We start from the raw sequence: 27561 nt of genomic DNA, 5'->3' as shown, positions 1-27561 counted from the left end.
TTCAGGCTCTCACACTGTCAATGTGCATAGGTGGTGGTGAATGCCCTGGTGGGGGCCATCCCCTCCATCTTCAGCGTTCTCCTGGTGTGCCTAATCTTTTGGCTCATCTTCAGCATTTTGGGAGTCAACCTTTTTGCTGGAAAGTTCTACTACTGCTTCAACCAAACATCCGAGACATATTTCCATCCCACTGAGGTCAACAATAAGACTGAATGCATGGAGCTCATTGAGAATGATTCAAGTGCGCGATGGAAGAGTATGAAGGTCACCTTTGATAACGTAGGCATGGGCTACCTCTCCTTACTGCAAGTGGTGAGCATTGATATTAGTCGTCAAATGTCTATCCTCTGTAAACAGATTGTGCACTGACCTGCTATGTCAAATACACTTAAAAAAAAACTTTGTTTCCAGGCAACATTTAAAGGATGGCTGGAAATCATGTATGCTGCTGTGGATTCCCGTGCCGTAATGTTAATTTTAACCTTTAACTAAGAGAATAAGAGAATCATGACTAGTTGGTACAAGTGTGCTATCTCACATTTTTTACCACAAATGAGTCTTATGAAGTTACTATTTTCCTACAATACTTTGCGATTCCTTAACATTATTCTCCATGCAGATTGAAGATCAGCCAGAGTATGAGTCAAACCTCTACATGTACATTTACTTTGTGATCTTCGTCATTTTTGGCTCTTTCTTCATCCGCAATCTATTCATTGCTGTCATCATTGACAATTTCAACCAACAAAAGGCAAAGATAAGTGTCTGCAGTGGTTCTTCTTCATTTGTAATGATGTTAAAACACGTTATGCCCTGGAATAATTGTCTGTGTGCCTATACTTAGGAGGAACGGACATCTTCATGACAGAAGAGCAGAAAAAATACTACAATGCCATGAAGAAACTTGGCTCCAAAAAGCCACAGAAACCAATTCCAAGGCCTACGGTAATATATATTTGAACTTTTTCTCAGATGACTCCTTGATACTTGAATCTGATGTTTTTATTTTGAAGTACTAACTGCATCATCTTCTCCTTGGGATGCTCTTCTCCCATATATGCTGCCTGGATATATCTGATGTTTGAAGAACTGCTTCCAAGGCTTGGTATTCGACTTAGTCACCAAGAAATTCTTTGACATCTTCATTATGGTTCTGATCTGCCTGAACATGGTGACGATGATGGTAGAGACAGATGACCAGACTTTTGAGAAGGAATATATTCTGTACTGGATCAACTTTGTCTTCATTGTGCTCTTCACCGGAGAGTGCATTCTCAAGATCACTGCCCTGCGCTATCACTACTTCTCCATTGGGTGGAACATTTTTGATTTTGTGGTGGTCATTCTTTCAATATTGGGTAAGGCTGCTTTATTAAGAGTAATCACCAAGCAATCACAGAAAAATGTTAATGGTTCAGTGACAGGGATGCAGTTCGTTTGTCCTATATATTAAAGGGGTGGTAAAACACGATTTCACTTTTCTAACTTTAGCTAGTGTGTGATGTTGCTGTTTGAGCATAAACAACATCTGCAAAGTTACAACGTTTAAAGCAAAGGGAGATATTTGCTTTTAAAGAAATCAATTTCTAAGGACTACAGCAAACGGCCGGTAGGGAACTACAGCCTTTTTCTGCAGACTGGCTTACATTAGCGGGTTCAATATTTATATACACACCTCCTCCGAGAAATCTGCTTTAGCTTATTGCCTGAGACTGAGTGAGTAAGAGACTGACTTCAGCTCTGACTTGAGTGTCTTTTAATGTTTATTTTAGGTTTCATAAACTTCAAATTACATTACACAATCAAAAAATGTCACATATATCAGGAGAAATGAATGATCTTAGGTTGTAAATCCAGCAGGCCCCATCTCCGTCAGTGTTTAAACACATACCGGCAGCCGGACGCTAACAGCCAGTGATAACTTTACCGATCAGCTTACACAATAATTTTTGACCCTGTTCCCTCATGTAATATCACATTACACATATATCAGGTGAAGGGGATGATCTTGTGTTGTAAATCCAGCAGGCTCTGTCAGTGTTGAAAACACATAATGTGGCACCCCACCCACAGCCTGTGATATCTTAAGCCTTGTTCACACTGCTCGATTTTAGCCCGATTTTTGACTCACCGACAGTTTTTGCGAAATTGCGACAAACGCCCGAGATCACAGGCAAATCCGTGCTTGTGCATGCGAGTGACCATGCAGTGTGAATGATCAAAGACGCAATCAGATAAGGGAGTGGGATAAGGGATTGAGATACAGGGCAGCGGGAGGTTCAGAGAGGAGTTATAGACAGAATATCAGTATTTTAATAGATATATTTACAATTCTATCAAACAGAAACAAAGCCCAAACATTTGCACATCCAGCAGCAGCACATTGCAAAATGATTTATTTACCTCAAACTCTCTTTGCAGAACACAATCCTTGCTCTCTCTGTCTCTCCAACAATTTCCTCCCCAATATACTTTTTTCAGCAAACAGACAAATCAGCACACAGACAAATTGGAACAAACTTTGTACAGTTAATAATTTTTAATAATTCCAAATGTTAAAGCCGAGGTCTGACATGTGTGATCTCGCATTTTTTACTTGTAATATGGCACGTGTGTTTGGTTGGGAATGTTGGGAAACGTAGTTTGCTCACAGAAGAGAGAGAGTTGTCGGTGATTCTTACTCCTGTACAGTCATGCAGTGTGAAGCCCTCTGTCTCTGATCCATTGTGCAGTGTGAACACACCAGTGACTGAATACTACCCCACATAGTCATGCAGTGTGAAAAGAGCAGTGACCCGACGAGTTTGAAAATAATGCAGTCTGAACTAGGCTTTACCGATCTATAAACACGTGAACTAGGCGGTTGGCGAATCAGAACACAGCTGGGCCTGCTGACCAATCGGAGCCCATTGCGTATTTTTGAGGGACTGGCTTCATAGAACCAGGAAACCATCAGACCGTTTTCACAAGAAGGGACAGAGCAGTGTAGAATAAAGGTAAATTTTATGAAAAATAATGCAATTTTTTGAAAACGAAGCATGAACACATGTTACAGTGCTCAATCAGGCCTTCGAAAGTATGTTTTACCACCCCTTTAATTTAAATTCTATGGAATTCATCTTCTATGATTTTCTATGATGAACATTTTTTAAATGAATTATAATGTCATTTTGAAGACAAGGAATTAAAGGAATTCGTTTTTTTGATGAAACCTTAATAGGTCATTTTACATAATTACTTATACCTTAATTTGAACGCTTCAGCAAATCTGCTTTACTACTTATTAATATTTTAATTTTAGTTTTATCTGAGTTAGGTCTCAGTCATGTGAAAAAACTTGATTGTTTTTGAAACAGATTGAAATTATATCACAGAGAAGACATGACTTTGTGGAGCTCTGAAAGTCTCTTAACTTGACTTTATGACTAGACAAGGCTAGTTCAGATTGTAATATGTCATGTTGTGTAATGCAAATATATATACGTGTGTGTGTGTATATATGTGTGTGTGTGTGTGTGTGTGTGTGTGTGTGTGTGTGTGTGTGTGTGTGTGTGTGTGAACAGTTTTTTAAAAAAGATTTATACAAATATTATACTCAAATGCATATTAAGGGTGTAGGTAAATAATGTATTACTTTTGACTTGATTTACATGACATTTTTAGAGTCTTGAAAATGCCATTATTGTTTTTGAAAATCATATAAAATCAGCATTAATGCATAACTTTTACTTAGCACTAGATTAGATACTTGTAGATTAGATTAAATAATTATTATAATATTATTATTAAATAATTAATTTGTCATTTTACAGGTCTTTTGCTGTCAGACCTCACCAAGAAGTACTTTGTGTCACCTATGCTGTTTCGCGTCCTGCATCTCATCCGGGGTGTGAAAGGAATCAGGAAGCTACTGTTTGGGCTGATGATGTCACTTCCTGCCCTCTTCAACACTGGCCTCCTATTATTCTTAATCATGTTCATTTTCTCCATATTCGGCATGTCCAACTTTGGTTATGTGAAAAAAGAAGTAGGCATTGATGACATGTTTAATTTCGAGACCTTCGGGAACAGTATCATGTGCTTGTTCATGATCACGACGACCGCCGGCTGGGACGGACTGTTGTTGCCTATTCTCAACACTCCACCAGACTGCAACCCGTACTTGGAGAACCCGGGATCACCTATCCGAGGAAACTGTGGGAACCCAGCAGTGGGCATTGTCTTCTTATGCAGCTACATTGTCCTGTCGTTCCTCGTCGTAGTCAACATGTTCATAGCCATTATCCTGGAAAACTTCAACGTAGCGACGGAAGACAGCAGTGATCCCTTGTGCGAGGACAACTTTGAGGTGTTCTATGAAACCTGGGAGAAATTTGACCCGTCTGCTTCTCAATTCATCGATTACAGTAGACTGTCTGAATTCTGCGACACGCTGAAAGACCCCCTGAGAATCCCGAAACCGAACACATTGAAGTTGATCACAATGGACCTTCCCATGGTCCCTGGTGATAAGATCCACTGCCTGGACATCCTCCTGGCGCTCACTACAGAGGTGCTGGGTGATTCAGGCCAGATGGATGCCATGAAAGCAACTATGGAGGAGAAGTTCATGGCGAACAACCCCTCGAAGGTTTCATATGAGCCCATCACCACCACTCTCAGACGTAAGCAAGAAGAAGTGGCCGCTTCGACCATTCAAAAAGCCTACCGCACGCACATCCTCAAACGCTGCCTCAAACACGCCTCATATATGTACAGAGAGAAGACTGACTCAAAGAGACAAGATGAAGAGGCTCCAGAGAACGTGGGGATGATCGCTAAGAAAATGGGGCATCTTTATGGAGATCAGGCCATTGAGGACAACAAACCTGTGGGTTTCTCTTTCTCTCAATGTGGGAAAACACAGTCAGGGACTCAGCGTCCCCCGGAAAAGGTCCCTCCGCTCCTGACTCCTCAACCACTGCAGAAAAATTGAGGGAGTCTGTTGTGTAGCAGGTTCAAGCCATGGTGTACCCTCAACTTTGTAAAGCATAACAATACTGAGACCCTTCAGGACTGAGTTATACTTCGGCACACAGCAGCCAGTATGAAAGAAATTCATTGCGTTAGTATGGTGAAGATTCTTTGTGAATGGCTAGCAGATGTAATCAATATTATTGATGCTTCTCTCACTCAGCACTGCCCTTGAGAAGACGATCACAGAACCTGAAATGACAACAAGTAAAATTGTCAATGGGAATGATAACTAATCATTCAAAACTAATTTAGAGAAATAACAGGAAAGGAAACCCCACGACTTACCATGATAGCCAGAACAGACTTGACCTAAAGTAAATCCTGTTTTAATTGTTAATTACAGATCATTTTTGTAGTATGAATTGCATTTAACAGTTAACACATATTTGAGATTTAGTTTTTTACTTACTTAATTTTGAATGCTTAAGTCAAGTTTTAAACAATGTTCTTATTTTGCACTAACCGTTAAATAAAATTAACACGGGCAACATTCATTTATCATTGATTTTATTAATTAAACTAAGACAAATAATAATCAGTCTATAGTCAATCTATAATCAGAATCCACTTCTTAATGTTTTGCATTAATAAAAACCTTGTTGGTTTATTATTTAATTTTCTAATTAAATCACGATTAAGATTTTTTTTTTTTAGATAATGTTCTGCTTACATGTACTAACTGAATGTTTACTGAATGTATTGACACCTCACAGAATCTGTCACTTGCCGAATGCATGTAATAGATAATGTAACATTTTTCAAGTACTGAAATATTTGTACATTTTATTGTATACTCTATCTCTGTTTACATAACTGAAATAAACTCCTGTTTTTTGAGTCTTTGAGTTATGTTCTAACAATATGCAATGACAAAAAGTTAATTTGTCTTTGTAATATTTCTTTGAATCTCATTAGTTTTTTATTAAATTCAGATAAGAGACAGCAACGTTAAGAATCACATTACCAAAAACCGAGTTTGCAATTTCATTTGACGTATATTTACACACCAAAGTCACATTTGGCACATATATGGTACGCAACACCCTCACGTTAAACTTCCATTGATTGAAAATGCAAATGTATTGCACGTAGATACACTCACCTAAAGGATTATTAGGCAAGGGTGTAGGTTTGGTCTTGGTTTGGTAAAGACCAAACATAAATATATAATTTAAGCCATTTGTTATAAGTATGTGACTCCTTTTATAGAGAATATGAAAAAGTAAATCAGAGTCAGAAAAGTTACGGTATAACAGCAGGTGTATGTGTAAAGATTTTGCTTTGATAAAGTTTTAAAAATATGTTACAGATACTGGTACAAGTAAATGTGCATTTACTATTCAAATTAAATTTAAAGCCTCAAATGAAATAAAAAAGCTATAAAGACATGAAAAATAAAAAGTATGTTAGTCTGGACAAGTGTAGGTTACTCGCTCATTCATTCATTGTTTGCTCTGTGTTCTTATTTATCTGAATGCCTGTGTAATCAATCTTGCACAACAACTCATTACACAAACTATTCATTGTTTTTAAAATATGAACTGACTGTTGCAGTTAATGCCTAATATTACAACTTCATTATCCTTTCGAAATAATCCATGAAATAGGTCCCTCCGACTGACACATGATATCTGATCTAAGTGGGTGTGGTGTGCGTAAGGTACGAGAGGGCATGACTAATGATAGCGTCGTGATGCAGGCATGACAGCGCTATTCTCAGTCTGCTCCAGCTGGGGCAACTTTTATGTTTATTAAAGAAATTTATATATTTTATATTCAAACTGAAATCATGATGTGATTTACATTCAAGACATCGTGTCTCAAGTCAAGTCAAGTTCCGAGTCTTTAACTTCCAAGTCCGAGTCAAGTCTCAAGTATTTTCTATTTTGTCAAGTCAAGTCACAAGTCATAAAAATAGCGACTCGAGTCGACTCGAAACCAAGTCACCAAGTCTCAAGTCCCCATGTCTGCTTTTCACACCATTCTTTGAAATGGTTGTGCGTAAAAATTCCATTGTGAAATACTCAGACCCGCCCGTCTGGCACCAACAACCATGCCACACTCAAATTTGCTTAAATCATTTTTCTTTCCCATTCAGTTTGGAGTTCAGGAGATTATCTTGACCAGGACCACACCCCTAAATGCATGGAAGCAGCTGCCATGTGATTGGTTGATTAGATAATTGCATTAATGAGAAATTGAACAGGTGTTCCTAATAATCCTTTAGGTGAGTGTATATCCATGTAAAATGGATTCTACAAGAAAAAAATGAGAGATGTCGTTACAGAAGGGAAAGGAAGTTATTTTGATTAAATATTACAAGGGCATGTGAATTAAAAAAATATATAATGATGTGCACAGATTAATCATTTATAATAAGGACTGCAATATTCCATAAAAAAAGAATTATCAATTTTTAAATTCATGGTTTCACTTTAAGAACTGTTCATTTAAAGGATCTTTGCAGAACCTAAAATGGATCTTCTAAGATTGCATAAGATCTTGTTTGTCCATGTCTCTGATGAAACTGACAGGTTCTGCAATTTTCATAAAGCTGTCGGTTTACCATTGAGGAGTAGATGGAGGGAAGTTCAGAGGGAACTCATTCCCATGGATACACTTCTGGAAACTTTTCTCATTCACAATGGTAGGTAAAGTCATTTTGCCTTCAGCAAAAAACAAACAAACAAAAAATCACTCAATCAGATTGTCCCATCCTAAACTCCTGTCATGTTGCTGATCTGAATTCTCAAATAAACACAGTAATGTATTGAAAGCCACAGTTATAAACTTTAGAGGAATCACCTTAAAAATGCCTTACTTAGTTGTCTCTGCATATTAACCTACAATTTAAAGTGCTACACACTTCAATTTTAGTTAATCACCAACTATGATCAAGAAAACTGAAATAATTCCATGAATCCATTTATTGGTCAGCCCTCGTTGTTTTTGTGAGTTTCAAGAGATCAAGGGAATTATTAAGGATGAATTGAATTAAGTTTAGTTTAGTTTAGTTTATTGATTTATATAGCACATTTAAAACAACCAAGGTTGTAACCAACCAAAGTGCTGTACACGAGCATTAAAACAAAATCAAAACAGAATTACACATTAGATATAAACATTGATGGCACATGGGAAAGCATTTACACCATCAGTTAAAACATAAAGAATATACATGAGTTTTTAAGTATGCTTTAAAAGTAACAACAGAGGGGGAAGATCTAATAATAAGAGGAAGACAGTTCCAGAGTCGAGGAACCGCCACAGAGAAAGCCTGCAAGGTCAACTTTAAAATCATATCCAGTTACCGCATTCTGACCTGCAACTGATCAACTTTCTGTCTGAACCTCACCTTCCAGATTAAATGTTTATTGATCTAAATTCCCCTTCCATGCTCCGTCTGTCACTTCAGCTCTGGTGTAAGTCCCAGAATCCTTTAGTGAATCACAGCAGTGTTGGTGTGTAGACTCTAATAACTCATCCAGTATGAGTTTGCATCTGGATCATCATGGCTGTGACACGGGACCCCCTTCTGTTGCTGTGATTTCATCCCCTCTATAGGTCTCCCTCTGTGGGATATCCATCTCCAGAGAGAGAGAGATGCAGGGCTGTTGGGAGTGTCTGGTTCAAATCTGGACTTTGAATCAAATCTCATCATTGGCAGACAGACAGTAGGCTATGATTCTGTTATCTACAAGTTCCGTCTTTCTGCCTCTACTCCACATGAGGGCAGCATTAACTTATTGTAGAAACTGCTAATACACATTTGCTGTTGATCATTTAATTGGAGTGTGGAGTACAGGCAGAAGTGAAGTTGACAATTTTAACGTAATAAAACTTAAAAACTGGTCAAAAATACAACATTTGTATAATGTCATATGCATATTTCTATTTTTATTTTGCTCTTGGCTAGTTTAACTGTAAAAGTAATAAATTAGAAGTAGAAGTTAGGCACCCATTACCTTGTAAGCATAACGTTACAGTAAAGTAGCCTTAAATACATTTTGGCACCATAAAATAATCCCCCAAACAGCTATCAATATCACAAAACCTACTGGACTACTTTAAAAAACTGGGCCCTGGTGACCAAATCTAATATTGTGTATTACTACAAATGAACAGTAGGTTGAGACATTGTGCTGCCAGTGGGCTATTTGAGGTGAAATGACAGGTGTTGAGACAGGTGGATGGACAGATTATGTCTGGGAATGGAGTTCAAGCTCAAGTCTGTTAGTCATCTCAATATACAAATTAAAAGAACCATTTGTATTTCCTTTAGGTCCATTGTCAATTATACCATTCAGATTAATAATTATATTTTAATATATTTATTATATCATATTTGGTATGGCAAAATTCACAGTATGATAAACCTGCCTTGTGTTTGACTTCTTAAGTAATATTAAATTAATTCTGAATAGCAATACATCATGTCATGGACTACTTAGTGCCTCTAGTCCATTACTGAATTCTCATTGTAATTATGAATACACTTTTGTTGTGCATGTCTATTCTCTACAAAGCCTTTCTGTAACAGCACAATCCTGAACAGATTTATTTTCTTCCAGAAATTCTCTGGAAATACACACAAGACCAAATGAAGAGAGAGAACAGAGGATCTCGCCATATGCATGAATGCAGTCTATTCATTTAATTTCCTGTTTTCAACTTCACATATTCTGAAAACATGACAATGTGCTTTATATTTCCAGTGAAGGGTTTGGCAAGAGCCACTTGGCACAAATGAACACTTTCTAAAAGACAAATTCAATAAAGCCTGTATATAGTATAGGCCCATAAACACTCAATTCTAGCCCAAATATTTGTCTTTAAATATTAAATTACCTTCACAACATTATGGTCAGCATTCAGACCTGTTTCTCAAAAGTTAATGCTTTGATTCATCTCATTGAGTCGAATCATTTACATCTCTTGACCAAAATGATTCGTTCGCTAATTCTTCCAGTTATGTTTTTGTCCTGTGTGTCATTGAATCACTCACTCAGCCTATCATGACCAAAATGTCATCTTTTATTAAAATTGTTGTGTCTAATAATTTAAGAGACTGCTGAGTGTCTCAGTTCATTCGTTCGTTCGAGATGACTGATTCATTAAGTTCGTTCAGACTCTGCCACTGCCAGTCAAGAAAGGTTCAGTAGGTCCTACCAATGCTTCTATAAAGTCAGCACTTTGTTGACGATTTGTTTGTAACAATTTGTTCGAAACACCGGCTTGTTTATGAGCAAAACACTCCAGAGATCAGAGAGTATTGGCTGTTGTCGCACTTCACGGATGTAATAACTTAACACACTTTAAGAAAGCATTCTTGGTTAAGGCTTTAAAACGGGATCATATTCAAACCGGCGTGCTCATGTCATGGGCAAGGACAAATCAGGTCCTGGTGTTGTTGCAATCATTTGACAGCTTGCCCAAGAAATAATAAATTCAATATGCTATCTATTTCATTATAATCCATAAATTAAGCAGTAGTTACTTCGTTTAATTAAAGTTATCTAGATTATTTCGTGTACACAACAACGCAAGAACTCGCGTTGGTACTTCATTTGAAATTTATTAGCCTATTTGCTTCTGTTAACTTGTTAAGGTAAACGTGACTGTATACCCATCATCATGTTTAAAATCTACAATTAGGGTGGTCATAACCCAATTTTTTTATCTCCCAGGAGTGTGACAGTTGGGAGAAATTTGGCAGAGTGTCACAAGTTTAAGGCGAAGTGATGATCCTACCTGAGGCGTTTCTCAGGTTTCATACAAGACACCCGTGCGTAAGCGACAGCTGCCCGGAGCCTGGACTTTCTCCCAGACCAGCAAAACTTTCAGCGTGGATTTGAACGAACACTAACCCTCGGACCTAGGATACAAGAAAAAAACGTTTTTATCCTTGTGGAGAAAGGTAAAACCTTGGCATTTTTGATGGTCGTCTTGTACTGGCAACAGCTTTTATTAAGTTAGTTGGTTGAAACTAGTCTGCTCTTGAATTTTTGTCTTGAACAGCTTGGCATTAGTTTGAACTTAATATTTGTTTGAAAATTGTTGAAAAGACATTTCTAGATATCCTGTTGGTCCATACATGGCTTGATGCTAGCCTACTTTTATGCTTTTTAACTCTCTCTAAGTATAATTTCGTCATGTCAGTTTCAAAGTTTTTTTTAACCTATTATTCTATTATTTTTTAAATAGTCTAGCATTTACAGAAGTTCGCCTCCTGAGCCTAAATATATTGGTTGATATTGGTTTAAATAAGTGCTCTTAAATATGTTCATATTTTTACACCTTCTGTGTTTTAAATAAACACTTGTAGTTAAATGACATGCTTTGCATATGATTTGCTCAGAATATTTTTTCTCAAAGCTACTGATTATTCTTCATAGAGACACTTTTGGCACTGAAGAGGCCACAGTACACAGACATTGTTTTTTCCTTTTTTCCCCTCTAAAAGATGATGTTCATGTAGCCTACATGTATGTACTTAAACTTAATTTTTCATTTAGCTTTGTTAGCATGGTCTGGAAAATTGCACTGATACTGAGATACGATTTGAAATCAGATCTCTGGAGTTTCTGCTTCTTCTACAGTATTTTTTGCTGCTTCACCACTGCTTTACACGTACCTTAAGTAAAAAATAAAAAAAAACTGGTTGAAATTTTTTTAGTAGGTAAGATTCATAATCTAGAATATTTGAATATAACACTATAATAAAGTATACATTGTCCGAAAATAATAATTCCTCTCAGTGGGACTTAGTGGGGGTCCTCCTTATCACAGGGCCCAGAGCATCATTCCTCATTGACCCCTCGAAATGGGCCAGCTTGTGTGGTGCCATGTCTCTTATTTAGTGATATTTGTGGGTGTGCCTTGGCATGAATGATACTATAAAGTATTGCGTGCACAGCAGTTGAGAGGAAATAGTGGCTTAGCTGACATACAGCTCATCATTACAGACTATTTGATTTGTATCAGACACTATAGTGGAGAGCACACAGAGAAAATAATGTTTGTTATCAATGGACAGAGGGTTTGTGTTAGTGTCAGAGTAAAATATTAATATCTTTGGATTATGTATTTGCAAATTCTTGATAAAATAAGGAATCTTATTTTAGGATTTTTGCATCAAAAATGCAGCCTTGGTGAGCATAAGAGACTTCTTTCAAAATGATAAAAAAAAATCTTACTGACCCCAAACTTTTGAACATTAGTGTTGGCCCTGTTTATGATTACCGTTTTATTATTATTATTATTATCCTTGGTATACAAGTTGAATTTGAAATCAATTTTATAAAAAAAAAATCTGAAGGTGCAGTGACCTCTGTATTTCCAATAATACATTATCCAGCTGTAATTTTATAAAAACTCCCAATATAAAACTTTTTTTTTAACCAAGTGAAAATAGGTCATTAAAATAAATTACTCTAGAGAATGTAAAACTAAGAAATGATTGTTGAGAGAAATATTACTGAGAGTTTGTTTCGCCTATAGAATGACTTGATTTAGATTTTTTTTAATGTACAAAGTCTCAAATCCCTTAGAGCTGTAAACTTCTAGGAGCCATATGTTTACAGTGATTTACCCACAGCCCACAGATGATGTTGGCCTGACTCTAAGCAAAGTGTAGGTTTACCGTTGCCGAGCAACTTTGTGCATGAATATAGAATTCATCTTTTATAGCCAAGCTTTATTTGTGTAGACACTTTGAGATGTTGAACTGCTGACCAGACCTGTATATACATATACTATCTCTCCCTGCCCTAAGATAAGGTATTGAGACTCAGATTCACATTTCATTTCACTGCATGGCTATGGCTGTTTCATTTCACTGCAGGATGTCCATGTAAAACTAGTGGTGGGAAGTTCCTTTTGATCTGGCCATTAGAGCCGACATTCTGTCTCCCCTTGCGTCTCTCAGCATAGATATTCACCTCCGGAGACATACGGCACTCTGGACTATGTTTACAGACATGCTGAACTCAGATGGTCTTATGTACTTGTGTAAGTGTGTGTGTGCAGTCAAGCACAAATGTCTGAATATATATTGGAGTGTCTGTGTGAATTTACTGTAAGTGTTTTTAATAAGCAGGTAACCCTACGGTTGTAGCTTTAAACCAAAAAAAGGCATTAGTTGCTTTATAGTGTTGTAGATTAGGGAGTACTGGTATTTCTTAGTAACAACAGTTTTGTATAGTATTGAAAGCATAATCTCAATTCTTGTCATTTTGACTTTATTCTCACGATGTTAATCTTGTGATGTTAAAACTTTATTCTTAAAACATTGACTTTCTCATCATTTTAATGTGGCACTAAAATGTGGCTGTTATACAATATAGTGGCTAGCAGTAATCCTGGTTTTTAGGTTTTTATGAAAACAATAATACTTTTATTCACCTAAGATGCATTATATTAATCAAAAGTGACAGTAAATGCATTTATAATAGAAGCAAAGTAGCAAAAGATTTCTACTTGACTTAAATGTTGTTCTTTTGAACTTGTGATTCATCAAAGAATCCTTAAAAAAACCTCATCACAGATTCCACAAAAATATTAAGCCGCACAGCTGTTTTCTCAACTTTGGCAATAATAATAAGAAAACTTTCCTGAGCACCAAATTAGCATTAGAGAAATGTTCAATAGTGTATCTCAAAGGTTTGGTTCATGGTTTTGTTCATTAGTGTAATTTTATTTATTCATGCTAACATTGTTAACTATCACATAAACTCATTAATATTCATGAGCCAAGCCCTTGTCAATAGCTGCATTTCCACCGATGTTACCCGGAACAATTTGTCCCAGGAACTTTTCCCCCCAGATCTGTTGCTGTCTGCGTTTCCATCGCGGTCTAAAGCGAAGATTAGGCAAATTGCTCCACTTTCAAGCAGTTTTTTTAATACTGCTTTTTCCCACTGGATTTCATCCTCCGCATATCAATCAATCAACTTTATTTATATAGAATAAAGTTCTATATCAACTTTATTCTACAATCACGATTGTGTCAAAGCAGCTTCACAGTGTCAAACAGGATAATATTAGATTTAAAATTAAATTAGACAAAATTAGATTTGGCTGTACAGTCGTTCTGGAGAAAACAGTGATGTTATCAGCTTATTTTAATTTATCATAGAGAGACAATGTTGGCAGATCCGTATTATAGTTTATAGAATTAATTAAAACCTAATTTATAAATATAAGCTTAAAAAAGCCTGAATCTTGCTTTTGGTCCATCTTCGGTTGTATTTTTTTTAACTCCATTGTTGAATAGCAATGGCTTTGAATCGTAAAGGACTCTTACTGTACGCACTGCAACAGATTTTTAAAAATGATGGTTAAAATAAAATGTTGCGTATCGTCAACCAATCAGCATGTTCAGCCCCACGAAAGTTCCTGAAATTTGAAAAAAGTACTACCTCACGAGCAGGGACTTTCTGAGGGAAAAATCTTTACCCAGAACTCCATTTAGACCCTGGTCTCTGCGGTCTAAACAAGCTAAGTACCACCCCAAAGTTCCTAGTTCCTGTGATGGAAACATGGCAATAGTTATGTAAGATTGTGCAACTGAACTTGAAAATGCTCATTGGAAACAAAACAAAAGATCGGAAGTTACAGTATATGGGAAAAATGTTTCAAAAGCTAGTGTGCTTAATGCAATTTTACTGTTGGCTATAGTATTGAAACTATATTCAAGAATGGGTGAGTTCAATTTGTACTGGCAGGTATTCTATATCGTAACAACCCTACTATGCAAGCATCTGTTAAATGGTCACCTGCTATCTAGCAAGTGAGATGGTGGGCTGACTTGTCTTTAGGCTGTCGATGGCTTCATCTGCTGCTCTTTGGAAGCGAGAGGATCAAATGCATGCTCTTGACTTGAACCTCTAGGCGCTTCATTCCCAGATCAACTACTCTCCTGCTACTCATTGCCAGGCCCCACCAAAGCTTGTGACATCTCTGCCAGGCTTATGCCATAAGTAAGAGAGCAAGACATCTCAGGGGGCCTGGTCACCCCCTGTCCCGCGGGCCTTCATTAGACACACAGATCAGGTTGGAGTTTCTGTCTCGTATTAATACCTGTCAGCAGCCCAAACTCCATTTAAGTCCCGACTCTGCTTCCTAGAAGAGACGCTTGCCCTACCGTCAGACTGCAGGCTCGCTGGAGCGCTGTGTTGACTCTGAAAGAGTATGGCAGCTTGTCGGGCTTGGTTGTGCATGGGTTTGACAACAGATTCATTGTTTAGAGATGTTTCTCTGGTACAAAGCTCTGTGTCCAGATGTCCAGGTGTCCAGAATTTGAGTTTTCTCCATTTGGCAGCACTAAAGCATGTCAGGGACAGTGGGTCATGAGATGATGCCGACACATGGGCATTCTGAGATTGGGGCACAGGGGCGATGAAGTTTCTCACCTCTGGATTGAATTAGTTTGCCTGTTCAACTCAGACGCATGCCTAGCACAAGGCAGATCATCACTTTCTACGCTGCCCTTCAGCACTGGAAATGTATACCATGATTACTTAATAAAGATGCATTAATGGTATACATTTCCCACTTGGGAGCCTCAGATCTTATGCCCACAAATTTTTGCCTGTGCTGACATTGAAGACACATTCATCTAGTTTGGTTGTCTATGCAGGGAGATGTTTTGATAGTGGTATGTGTCCCAAATTTGACTGATGTGGGTAACCAAACATACTGCTCCACTTCCATATAATCTAAACAGAAATGGTGCTAAATAGCACTAAAAGTTGTTCATTGCCTTGTAAATGATATATAGGGGAACCACTTTACGTGCTGCTTACAGCCCCTATTTTAAAAGTATGGAACCATAGAGCCACCCCTAACCTTTCCTCATTGGATTTACTGTTACTTATATATTTGCTATCAATGGCAATTTACTACAATGGCAAAAGCTGTTTTGAATCACTTTTATGCTTTTCTAGGGTCAAAAAGTTGTCTGGGGGCCCTGAAAAAAATTTCTAATAGGGGAGCCTTGAGGGCAAAATGTTGAGAACCAGGATACAATACACTGTATTTAAATGTTTTTTTAATCCTTTCTCCAACTAAACTAAGAAAGAGTTTGAGAACCTTTAAACTATATAGGGGCTTAACATATCCTTTTTTGGCAGTGGTGCCACCCCAAAGAACCGCTGAAGAACCACAATGGGCTTAACAGGTTCTTTATACGGTAGAGGTGCCATAAAGCACGTCAACCCCCCCAAAGAATCGCTGAAGAACCCAATTTTTTTTTGTATGTAGTATGAAAAAACTATAGAAGTCAACAGGGACAAGAAACTGTGTGGTTAGCCACATTATTCAAAATGTCTTCTTTTGTGTTCAGTGGAAGAAAGAAACTCATATAGGTTTAGAACAACTTAAGAGGGAGTAAATGATGACAGAATTTAGATTCATGGGTGAACTATCCCTTTAAATTGATCAAAACGGACAATAAAGGAATTTATAATGCAACAAAATATTTTATTTAAAATAATACTGTTTTTTGAACTTTCTATTCATCAAAGAATCATGAAAAAATGTATCAAGATTTCAACAAAAATATTAACAGCAACGTTTTTTTTCAATATCGGTAATAATAAGATGTTGCTTGAGCAGTAAATCAGAATAATTTTCCGAAGGAACATGTGCCACTGAAGAAAATTCAGCTTTACCATCACAGGAAGTTGTTTTAAATTGTAATATTTCACATTATTAAAAAAAAAAATACTGTATTTTTTTATTTAAATAAATGCAGCCCTGGTGAGTATAAGATACTTCTTACCGACCCCAAACTTTTGAGCTATAGTTTGTAAAAAACTGCAGGTCTGTACCTATGCACCATCATCTGTGACCGTGTAATGGCCGTATGATTGAGATGTTTTGTCCTTTCCGTCAATGGAAAATAAAATTCTGGGTTGTAGTGCACCATTGGATGTAAAGTGATCCCTGCTTGTCACAGCAGAGAGTTTAGCTTTAGAGTTTAGTGTTCTCTTGGCTGCTTGGGTAAGGTCTTGATTCTCATGCTTGCTTGGCTGCTAGAACTGAAATTGGAGAAATACAGTCCCGATGGGTCTATCAGAATGATAAGCCATTGAGACATTTGAGTGCCTAACCCTGATAACATTTCTGAAGAGACTTTGTGTGTGTGTGTGTGTGAGTGTGCATGTGTGTGTGTGTGTGTGCATGCGTGCCTGCGTGTGTGTGTGTGTATGTATGTGGGTGTACAGGTTCATATTACATTGTAGGGACCAAATGTCCCCATTTGGACAAGAATATGGATTAATCAATGGATTGTGTGTGGGGGCCAGATAAACTCAAAATTTCCCCACAAAGATGGCAATATCCCAAAACCTTGTCTGTGTGAACACTCTGTGGCCCCCATGAGGGAAACACCTTATAAATCATACTAAATTATGTTTTTTGAAAATGTAAAAATAAAGAGTTTTCTGTGATGGGTAGGTTTAGGGTTAGGGGATAGAACAGTTTGTTCAGTATATAATCATTATGTCTATAGAAAGTCTCCATAAAACATGAAAACGTGTGTGTGTGTGCGTGTGCGTGTGCGTGTGTGTGTGTGTGTGTGTGTGTGTGTGTGTGTGTGTGTGTGTGTGTGTGTGTGTGTGTGTGTGTGTGTGTGTGTGTGTGTGTGTGAGTGTGCGTGTGTGTGCGTGTGTGTGTGTGGGGGGGGGGGGGCACCAATTAAGTAGCAAAATGAAGACCACATTCTCAGTGTGTTATTTTATGTAGTTTTAAGACTAGATAAAAACTTGATGTTTAGAAAAAAGATGTTTAAAAGCTGGTTTAAAAACGGTTAAAATTTCAAACTGTGATTAGCTGCGTTTGCAACAAAATGTAGCTATTTAGAAGTTATTTAGAGCTACTGGCATAAAACCAAGAGCAACGATGTAAATGTTTTGGTGTGTGTGAATGATACTTTCCCAGCGTTGCCTTGGCGCAGAGAAAGATGGGAAATGTAGTGTGGTGTAGGTCTGTCACGGTATAAAGTGGCTACGTGAAGATTATTTCACACAATCAGAAAGAGCAGAATAGCTGTTGTTAAGGGTGGTTAGTAATGTCAGAGGTCACATGAGAGGAGAGCGAGGATACTGCCATGTCCCTAACATTGCTTGAGTCCTTTCTTAGTATCAGTGCAGGGTTAGCAGAATTCGTCTGACGCTGTTGATCTTGAAATGGTTTTGCTTTCCTCATTAAATGTTCAAGAATAGGATTTGAGGACAGCGACTATAGATCAGAATACATATGTGGAGTATTTCGCTCCAGCACGTTGCAATCACACAGGGTGAGGACGCTAGACAAGAGGCGATTCGGCAAGCGTCAGGGTGTTGAAGTGCGCTGGAGTAGAAGTAAGATATGACTCCATGAGAGAGGGAAAAAGAAATGAGAACACAATGCATGCATGTGAAAGAGAACCAGAAGATAGAGAGTGACTTTAGTAAAAGCTGTCTGTCCAAGGCCCTTTAAAACCACATTATGGCGTCCCTTTATCAGAGCTACGAGTGGTTTTATGACAGGCCGCTGATGGATGAACGGTACTGTATTTCATATCTGAGAGACCGGTAGAGGCTGCGCGACCCAGCGGCGGCGGGGTGATGGGCTAGTATAGTGCCCACTTGTAGCTGTGACAAAGTGTTGTCATGAACACTGTTGTAATGCTTGCTCAAAAAAGCTCCCTTCATCATGACTTGAACAAGCGGAGACATTATTTATTGTAAGTCATTTTTGAACACTGACTAAACTTATTCGTAGATCCAGTGGTGTATTCTTAAGTATTGATTTAGTCAGTCAGTTTGGTTGCTTCTCTTTGCTACTCGTCATCCATTAAAGACAGTTTAGTGGCTCTTGGTCCTTCTTTGTTAGCTTTGAGAATATGCTAGTATACTCTTAAAAGTAAATGACAGTTCCTTTTTGTGCTCAAAATATCTTTCGCTTGACCAAAAATATTAATGACTCATGTTGCACTATACAGACTTTTCTCCGATCACATGCTTTCTATAGTGTGAATGCTTCTCCTCCTGCAACCGACTAGAAAGGAGCAAATCCTGGTTTAAGATGAAATTACAGCCTTTTGTCAATAATAATTATAATAATATAAAAAATACACTACTGTTCCAACGTATGAGGTTGGTAAGATTTTATTTTTTGAAAAGACTCATTTATTTGATCAAAAATACAGTTATAAAACATAGCCTGACAAGCCAGTCCCACATCAAGATGTTTGTCTGGGAAATCACCATAGACCGGGCTCAATCCAAGGGGCGGGATAAACGGTTGCCTTTCCAATTCCCACTGCATGCGATAGGATAGCGCTACAACCAACCAGAGCAACGTGAAGCAGAGCTAGATGACAGATTAAAGGACAACTCCGGTGAGAAATGAACCTAGGGGTAATTAACAGATGGTTACAGAGTAGATCGTTCTCTGGGATGCGTTTTCATGAAAATCGAATGTAAAGAGTTGTATCTTTAAAAACAGATTAGCTTATAACACTAGTCTATGGGGCACAGGGTAGTGAAATTAAATCGCTAGTTAATACCACTAACAAGGCTAAAAATAGCCTCACACTAACACAGTAGCATAATGAGGGTCCCAACATGCAAACCGAAGCATTGAGAACTTTGTAAGAGTACAAACAGTTTAATAAGAAGACAGTTTATAGACATACTGCATTACGCGTTCACGGACAGGCGCCATCTTGGAAAACAGTCTCGACTCATCGAGCGACGAGAGCTCTGCTAAGTGATGAACTGTGACTTGGAATCTCATATGGTCCGTTGTTTCCGGAAGAAAACACTGAACACAACAGAGAAAATAAATAAATAAATACAAAAATGTCCATGTTATTTCATTTCACAAACTTAATTCCTATCGACCAGCTCACTTAGAACAGCGCTCGTAGATCGATTCATCGAGACTGTTTTTCGAGATGGTGCCTGTCCGTGAACGCGTAAGGCACTATGCTTACAACGTATCTTCTTATTAAACTGTTTGTACTCTTACAAAGTTCTCAATGCTTCGGTTTGCATGTAGGGACCCTCATTATGCTACCGTGTTAGTGTGAGGCTATTTTGAGCCTTGTTAGTGGTATTAACTAGCGATTTAATTTGACCACCCTGTGTCTACCCTGTGCCCCATAGACAAGCATTATAAGCTAATCTGTTTTTAGAGATAAAACTGTTTGCATTCGATTTTCAAGAAAACGCATCCCAGAGAACGATCTACTCTGTAACCATCTGTTAATTACCCCTAGGTTCATTTCTCACCGGAGTTGTCCTTTAAACTTTCGCCGTATCCGGTCGGCAAAACCCCGAACACTCTTCCCTTTTTAAGAATGACTTCAGTGCCGCTCTTTGTTCTTTTCTCAGAAAAGCTTAACTCCAAGTCTTCCAAAATCACGGCAAAAGCCGATTTCGAAAGACCGCCGTTCACCAGCTTCTGTGTTGGTGTTGACTTGTAGCACACGCAAGCGCAACTCTGCCGTCATTATGTTAAGCCCCGCCCACTGACTCTATACCCAATGTGATTGGCCTGACCAGAGTTTGGTTTTTACAGCTCAGACGTGTATCGAGAGTTGCTTGACGATATTCGCGGCAGAGTAGATTTGCTGCCACTAGGGTGCATCTAGATTTCTAGGCCAGTTAACACAGTAATATTGTGAGAAATTATTACAATTTAAAATAACAATTTTCTATTTTAATACATTTTAAAATGTAATTCATTCCTGTGTGATGTCAAAGCAGCATTACTCCAGTCTTCAATGTCACACGATCCTTTGGAAATCATTCAAATTTCAATCAGATTTGCTGATTTGCTGCTCTTTTTAAAATCAATGTACAAAAATAAAAATAAAAAGTGCTTAATATTAACTAGAAACTATGACATAAATTCTGAAAAACAGCATTCATTTTAAATCTTTATTTTTGTGTAATATTATAAATGTATTTACTGTCAAATTGATCAATGCAATGTGTTCTTGCCAAATAAAAATATTATTAATCTTACTGGCCCCAAACTTTTAAACTGTAGCATATGCCCCGCCCAAATTTCTTGTTTTAATAGTAAATATGCTGACACTGCACAGAAAAGAAAACCTTTACTTTGCTAACATTAAGGCAGGTAAAGTGTAAGCGCTGAGTATTTTCACTGAGTTTTTTTTGCTTAAGACAAAATACAGTTTACTTAAGAGAAACGAGAACTATCTATTTTTATCAGTAATGGTGAAATTTTATTTATTATATTATTTTAACGATATGTTGTTGCTAAATGCATATGTAAATGCAGATTTTATTCAGTTTACACTGTCATTCACTGCTGTGTTGTTCTTAAAAATAGCCTTGTAGCGGAAACAGATGTAATATCTATGCAAAATGAAACAATTCACTGTGCTAACCGAGCTTTGCAGTATTGTTAGTAGACTGTTGCTCCCATTTGCTTATGTAACGTGTCTTATTTGCGATAGAGTGAGAATGTGTGAGAGGCTCATAAATATGGTCTGCCGTCAGTCCTCCACATGATACAGCACATCGGCACCTCTCCACAAACATCCTGTTTTGAAACCTCCCCTCTTCCCCCCACCGCCACCTCACCCTTTGAAATGGTACGTGCCTGTGGTTTCCTTCAGTCCCTCTCAAATGATCTTTGCAATGGAGCCAAAGACCTAAAGCCATGCGACTTTGTTTCCGGAACAAAATAGCCTGATGTTAGAGTGACACCTGTTTCTTTGAGACAGTCTAGTGTTGTTCACCTCGCACTGTAGACGTCCACACTGTTGCCCTGCTCTGCCCTCCCTCGTGTGGCACCACGTCCTGAGTAAGTGCAGATCTGTCAATGTGAAGGAACTACATATTTCGTAGGCTTTGGTATCTCCTTAACTGATCTATATGATTTGCTTTTCTGCTGTATGTTCATTGAAGCTCTGCTGTGATGCATACAGATATAGTTATATTGGCTGATGTTTATTAAAACTAAAACAAATTATATTTTTTAACTTTTTACCAATTAATATGACCATCCAACATGAAAATATGAATTATTACATATAGTAATTATTACCAAGAAAGCATAAAATAAACAAATCATTTCATTATTTATTTTATAAAAATTATATAACATAAATATAAATTATATAATAAAGAATAAAATAAATTTCTTTAGTTTAATTAGTTTTATTTAGTAATTTAATAATACTATTTCATTATTTAATAATTGTTTAGTTATTTATAGCTTTCCAAATCTTCTGCTTGACCTATAGTGTTATTTAACTCAAAAGTGTTATTAAAATGCAATTTCTCTACATTGTTTGAAATATGGTGGTTACTAAACAACTTATATGTGATCCATTTTGTCCACTTTCCCAGGTTTTTTTTATTTTTATTTTTTACCATCTATCACTATACTCAGGTTGCATTCACTCCATCCGAGTGTAGATGGCATTTCAAACCTTTACAGTATGTTGTCTAAAATCAAAATGTTGTGTTGAGACCAGTATGATCTCCAACAGCTTTTGGAATTGGAAGGCCATGTTACATGGCACAACACTAGATGTTACTGGTCCAGTTTAGACTCGTGCTCTTGTGGCATTGTCAGCACAGTGAGGAGTCCATGACCAGTGTAAATCCTCATTGACCCTACACTGGCTCTACGTAATGAATGCCTTGTTCTGCCTGGAGAAAACACTTGTTGAGCATGTTGCAATCTAGATCATCACTCCTGTCTGTTTATTGTTAGGTTGGATGTATCAGACTTTAATGGCCTGTTTGGATTGCGTCTGTGTCAGGGAGGCGCTAGTTCTCAGGTCTCACCTCGGGCCCCCTGGCTTTGCAGTATATGGTGCATAGCGATTCTGCACAAGCTGAAATCGTGTCTCTGATCTGCTGACTGTGAGCTCTGGTGGCTCTGTTGGCTGTCACTAAGTCTGACAGTGGCACAATCCTTTAAAAACCATTAATGAAACGTTCTGTTATTGCCATTCATTTAAAAGAGATAAAAGGAAACTGCTATAACATGATTGCCATCTTTAATTTTATATATACAATGGCAGTAAATCATTTAATTTATTGATTCTCCCAAATTCTTCTTTTTAATGTTTTATAATTTACTAAAAGTGTGTCAGTTAAATACATTCAGAAAGTCTTAGTTGTTATTCAGACTCTGTTGTTGCTCCACTAATTCTCGATCTCTCTTTTGAGAGAGAGAGAGAGAGAGAGAGAAAGAAAGAAAGAGAAAGAAAGAGAGATGAAGAGAGAGAGAGAGAGAGAGAGATGAAGGGAGGGTGAAAGCGCAAACCCAAGTGTGCGTGATCAGAAGGAGACCAGTTTGGCGCAGTGAAGCTTAATAGTTGTGGGAAAATATCAGTCATCATCCATCTCTGGCAGCCTGAGATGAAAAATAACCTGACAGGAGCGTGTTTGGAGGAAGGAACAGTTGAGGTGGCTTGCAGTCCAGTACGTGTAACCCAATCTAACGGGTTCACAGTCCCTTCAAAAGCCCTGTCCCAAATGGAGCACTTGATGTGCATTTGCAGTCTTGCAAAGGCCGTCACAGATCTGATAAGTCCACTGTAGAAAACTGTAGTGTCCCATTTGACATTTTAGGTTTCAGAAGGCTGTTATGTATCCGTGATGTGGCCGACACTGTGGGCCCGCAGAAGGACCCAAAGGGCATTTGAGGAGGGGACAAAGTAAAACTTTCAGATTGTGAACTGAATATGTTGTTTACATCTTGATAAGTCAGAGGAAGAACATTTTTAGGAATGTTAAAAGAGACATGAGCTCTAGTCTGTCCTGGACAAAAATATGCAGTATACTGTATATAGTCTTATACAGTTGTGTTGTGAAATGAGGGGGCAAAGACCAGATTTATGCTCCAGTTACACTTAATGTCATATAAACATTATTATTCACACAAACATAAAAGTAACACATTTCATATTACATCTGTTTTATCTGTAAGTTGTTTATAGTCAACTTATTTTTAGATAATCAGTCATCAAAGCTCTGTGAACACTGCAGTTTAATTTAACCAAGTGGATTGCGCACTAAAAAAACCTTCACAGATCATGTTTTGAAGTCATTTCAGGTGATTTTGATTGGTGAGTTGTTTACCTTTTTAATTTAGTCTACCCATTAGCATCATTATTTGTTTATTCAGACAGACGTGGAGTGTGCACGAAAATTAGAGGCTGGATTTATTGCTTGAACAGCTAATTATTGTAATGGAAGCATTTCCTTATTTTTTCTCATTCATTTTCAATTCATTCTACACACACATACACAGACTATATTGCCAAAAGTATTGGGACACCCCTTCAAATCATTGAATTGAGGTGTTGCGATCACTTCCATGGCCACAAATGTATAAAATCAACCTAGGCAGATGCTTCTACAAACATTTGTGAAAGAATGGGTGGCTCTCAGGAGCTCAGTGAGTTCACTCTCAGAAAAAAAGGTATAGTGCTGTCAATGGGGTGGTACCCAAAAGTGATCTCACCCCTAAATGATACATATTAGTACCTTAAATGGTACATATCAGTACTTTAAGAGTGCGTATTAGTACCTTAAAGGTACATATTAGTACCTTTTCAGTTTTGTACCTTAGGGAAATACCCCAGTGAACAAAATGTACCTTTTTTTCTGACAGTGCTCTCCGTGATAGGTTGCCACCTGTGCAATAAGTCAGTTTTTGAGATTTCCTCACTATTAAATATTCCTCAGTCAACTGTTAGTGGTATTATAACAAAGTGGAAGCAATTGGGAACAACAGCAACTCAGCTACGAAGTGGTAGGCCACATAAAATTACAAAGCTGAGAAGCGCAGTTTGCAGAAGTCGCTAACTTTTTGCAGAGTCAGTAGCTACAGACCTTCAAACTTCTTGTGGCCTTCAGATGAGCTCAAGAACAGTGCATAGAGAGCTTTATAGAATGGGTTTTCATGGCCGAGCAGCTGCATCCAAGCCTTACATCCCCAAGTGCAAAGCGTCAGATGCAGTGGTTTAAAGCACAGCGCCACTGGACTCTAGAGCAGTGGAGACGTGCTCTCTTAGGTGATAAATCACGCTTCTCTGTCTGGCAATCTGATGGACAAGTCTGGATTTGGCAGTTGCCAGGAGAACGGTACTTGCCTGACTGCAGTGTGCCATGTGTAAAGTTTGGTGGAGGGAGGATGATTATGTTGTGGGGTTGTTTTTAAAGGGTTGTTCTTGGCCCCTTAGTTTCAGTGAAAGGAACTCTTAACGCTTCTGCATACCAAGACATTTTGGACAATTTCATGCTGTGAACAGTTTGGGGTTGGTCCCTTCCTATTCCAACATGACTGTGCACCAGTGCACTTGACAGTACTGAGCTCAACCTGATAGAACATCTTTGGGATGAATCAGAGTGGAGACTACGTGCCAGGTTGTCCAACATCAGTGCCTGACTTCACAAATGCACTTCTAGAAGAATGGTCAAAAATTGCCATAAACACACTCCTAAACCTTGTGGAAAGCATTCCTAGAAGAGTTGAAGCAGTTATAGCTGCAAAGGGTGAGCCAACTCCATATTAAACCCTACGGATTAAGAATGGGATGTCATTAATTTGCATGTAATGGCAGGCGTCCCAAAACCTTTGGCAATATAGTGTGTGTATATATATATATATATATATATATATATATATATATATATATATATATATATATATATATATACACACACACACAGACTATGTAGTAGATGGATGGATGGATGGATGGATGGATGGATGGATGGATGGATGGATGGATGGATGGATGGATAGATAGATAGATAGATAGATAGATAGATAGATAGATAGATAGATAGATAGATAGATAGATAGATAGATAGATAGATAGATAGATAGATAGATAGATAGATAGATAGATAGATAGATAGATAGATAGATAGATGTTATTTAGGCCTATTGATTATTGGGCTTAAGTAAAAAGCCAGAGTGACCTTGCTAAATGATTGAGCAGTGGGCGGGAGGAATTTAGCAGGAGGCGGGACTTGTTAATCGGCACAATGTAAGCGAGCAAACGCACGACAGGAATGAGTGGAGTCACCAGTAACCCGATGCCATACGGGGTGATGGCCTACAGCAGCTGCTGAGGTACTGCATGAGTCTTCGGCTTCTGTCCCTCCCAACTTCACAGAATGACTCTCTAAATCATAACAAATTCATAAAAATTTACTTCAGCACCCAAACAACTGTTTCCCATGGGGCGACACCTACATGAATCTCTGGCAGTCATTCCCAACATAATAGGCCTCATTAGAGACTGTAGGTCGTATCACATTCCTGTCAGAACAGGTGAGTCTGTGTTATGTAACAGTGGAATGACCCTGACCAGCGCTTTAAGGAGCGGCACAAACACAGATCTCAACACCCAGCACATGGATCAGTGGGAAGATTCCAAAGGGTGTCAAACGTGATTCATAAATGCTAATGCACAAATGAGTACATTTAGTGACTAAAAGATTTTGGTATATAGTTTATAGCTATAATATACATGTATAGCAATAGCAAAAAAAATGTACAGTATATAATATCATTCTGTAGATTAGGTCAGAATTTTGACTTTCAACATAATGACTAATGCATAATATATAATGCGCGTCCATTTCAATATCAACCAAAAAAATACTGAAATATGGCAATAAATTACATGTGATCATGTAGGGTACATTAGTTGGCCTACCTATTATACAAATAAAAACTTTTAAAACAAATTTACTCTGTTGTTTTTTTCTTTATTCATAACACATGGATATTTTGTTTCTCTATTGTTTGTTGAGTTTTGCTTAATTAACTGTAGGTAATTTTCCACTTTAAAAAGTCCATGTTTGTTAAATGATATAGAAAAGATTGCTTTCTGCAGTTGCAATTGCTTTAAAATGAATGTCTGTTTTACATTGTATAGGTATATGATGTTTAGTGTTATTTGAAATGCATAGAAATATGGATTTTCAATGTGAGCGATTTTTAAAAAAAATGTTTTATTATTATTATTTTTTATTTTATTTTATTTTTGTTGTTTTTTTTTGTTTGTTTTTTTGGTATTGCAATCACACTTACATTCCTATCAAATATCAGATATTGGCTTCAACATGTACATAATGATTGATATTGACCAAAATGTTTTAATGCAATCATGTAGCCTATTTCTTGGATCAAGGCAGAAAATAAAGGTGTGCTCAAGAATATACAGTAATCTGTCAAAAAATATGATGGCATGAACAATGCAAAAGTGACTTGCTGTAGATGTAGCCAATCAGATTGGGCCTTGATGTTTTTATATTGTTGCAGTATTTATTAGATGGTCAGTGAGGTATCTTGAGATCAAAAGCAGTTGAAGAATGTATTTCAAACATAGTAAATGGGAAGATGCAACAAAGGCTTTTTTGATAAGCAGCTTCCTGCTGAGTAGATTTTGCACTAAATCACAATTTCTGGGAAGTTACCAGTGGTCTTCACTCCATGTACGTACATGTGCAGTGAGTCATGACTTTTGTGAACAGGTGCAGAAAA

General features: G+C 37.6%; 2 protein-coding genes across 2 annotated transcripts in view; both read left to right on the top strand.

Moving 5' to 3' along the window:
* Positions 1-5853, top strand: part of LOC137038165 (sodium channel protein type 4 subunit alpha B-like) — a 60383-nt gene extending 54530 nt beyond the window's left edge. The window contains exons 20-25 of the mRNA XM_067412615.1: positions 31-312; positions 412-465; positions 620-757; positions 841-945; positions 1088-1358; positions 3813-5853. Coding sequence (XP_067268716.1) covers positions 31-312; positions 412-465; positions 620-757; positions 841-945; positions 1088-1358; positions 3813-4975 — 2013 coding nt within the window. The 3' untranslated portion in view covers positions 4976-5853. The remainder of the gene's footprint in view (positions 1-30; positions 313-411; positions 466-619; positions 758-840; positions 946-1087; positions 1359-3812) is intronic.
* Positions 5854-21691: 15838 nt separating this feature from the next.
* scn4ab (sodium channel, voltage-gated, type IV, alpha, b) overlaps positions 21692-27561 on the top strand; it is a 55737-nt gene continuing 49867 nt past the window's right edge. Inside the window, exon 1 of the mRNA XM_067412625.1 lies at positions 21692-21843. The gene's annotated coding sequence lies outside the window, so the exon portion shown is untranslated. The remainder of the gene's footprint in view (positions 21844-27561) is intronic.

The sequence above is a fragment of the Pseudorasbora parva genome, chromosome 2 (genome assembly GCF_024679245.1).
Source record: "Pseudorasbora parva isolate DD20220531a chromosome 2, ASM2467924v1, whole genome shotgun sequence".
Classification (NCBI taxonomy): Eukaryota; Metazoa; Chordata; class Actinopteri; order Cypriniformes; family Gobionidae; genus Pseudorasbora; species Pseudorasbora parva.
Note: the sequence above shows the minus strand (reverse complement) of the source record. Positions and strands in the feature narration are given on the sequence as shown.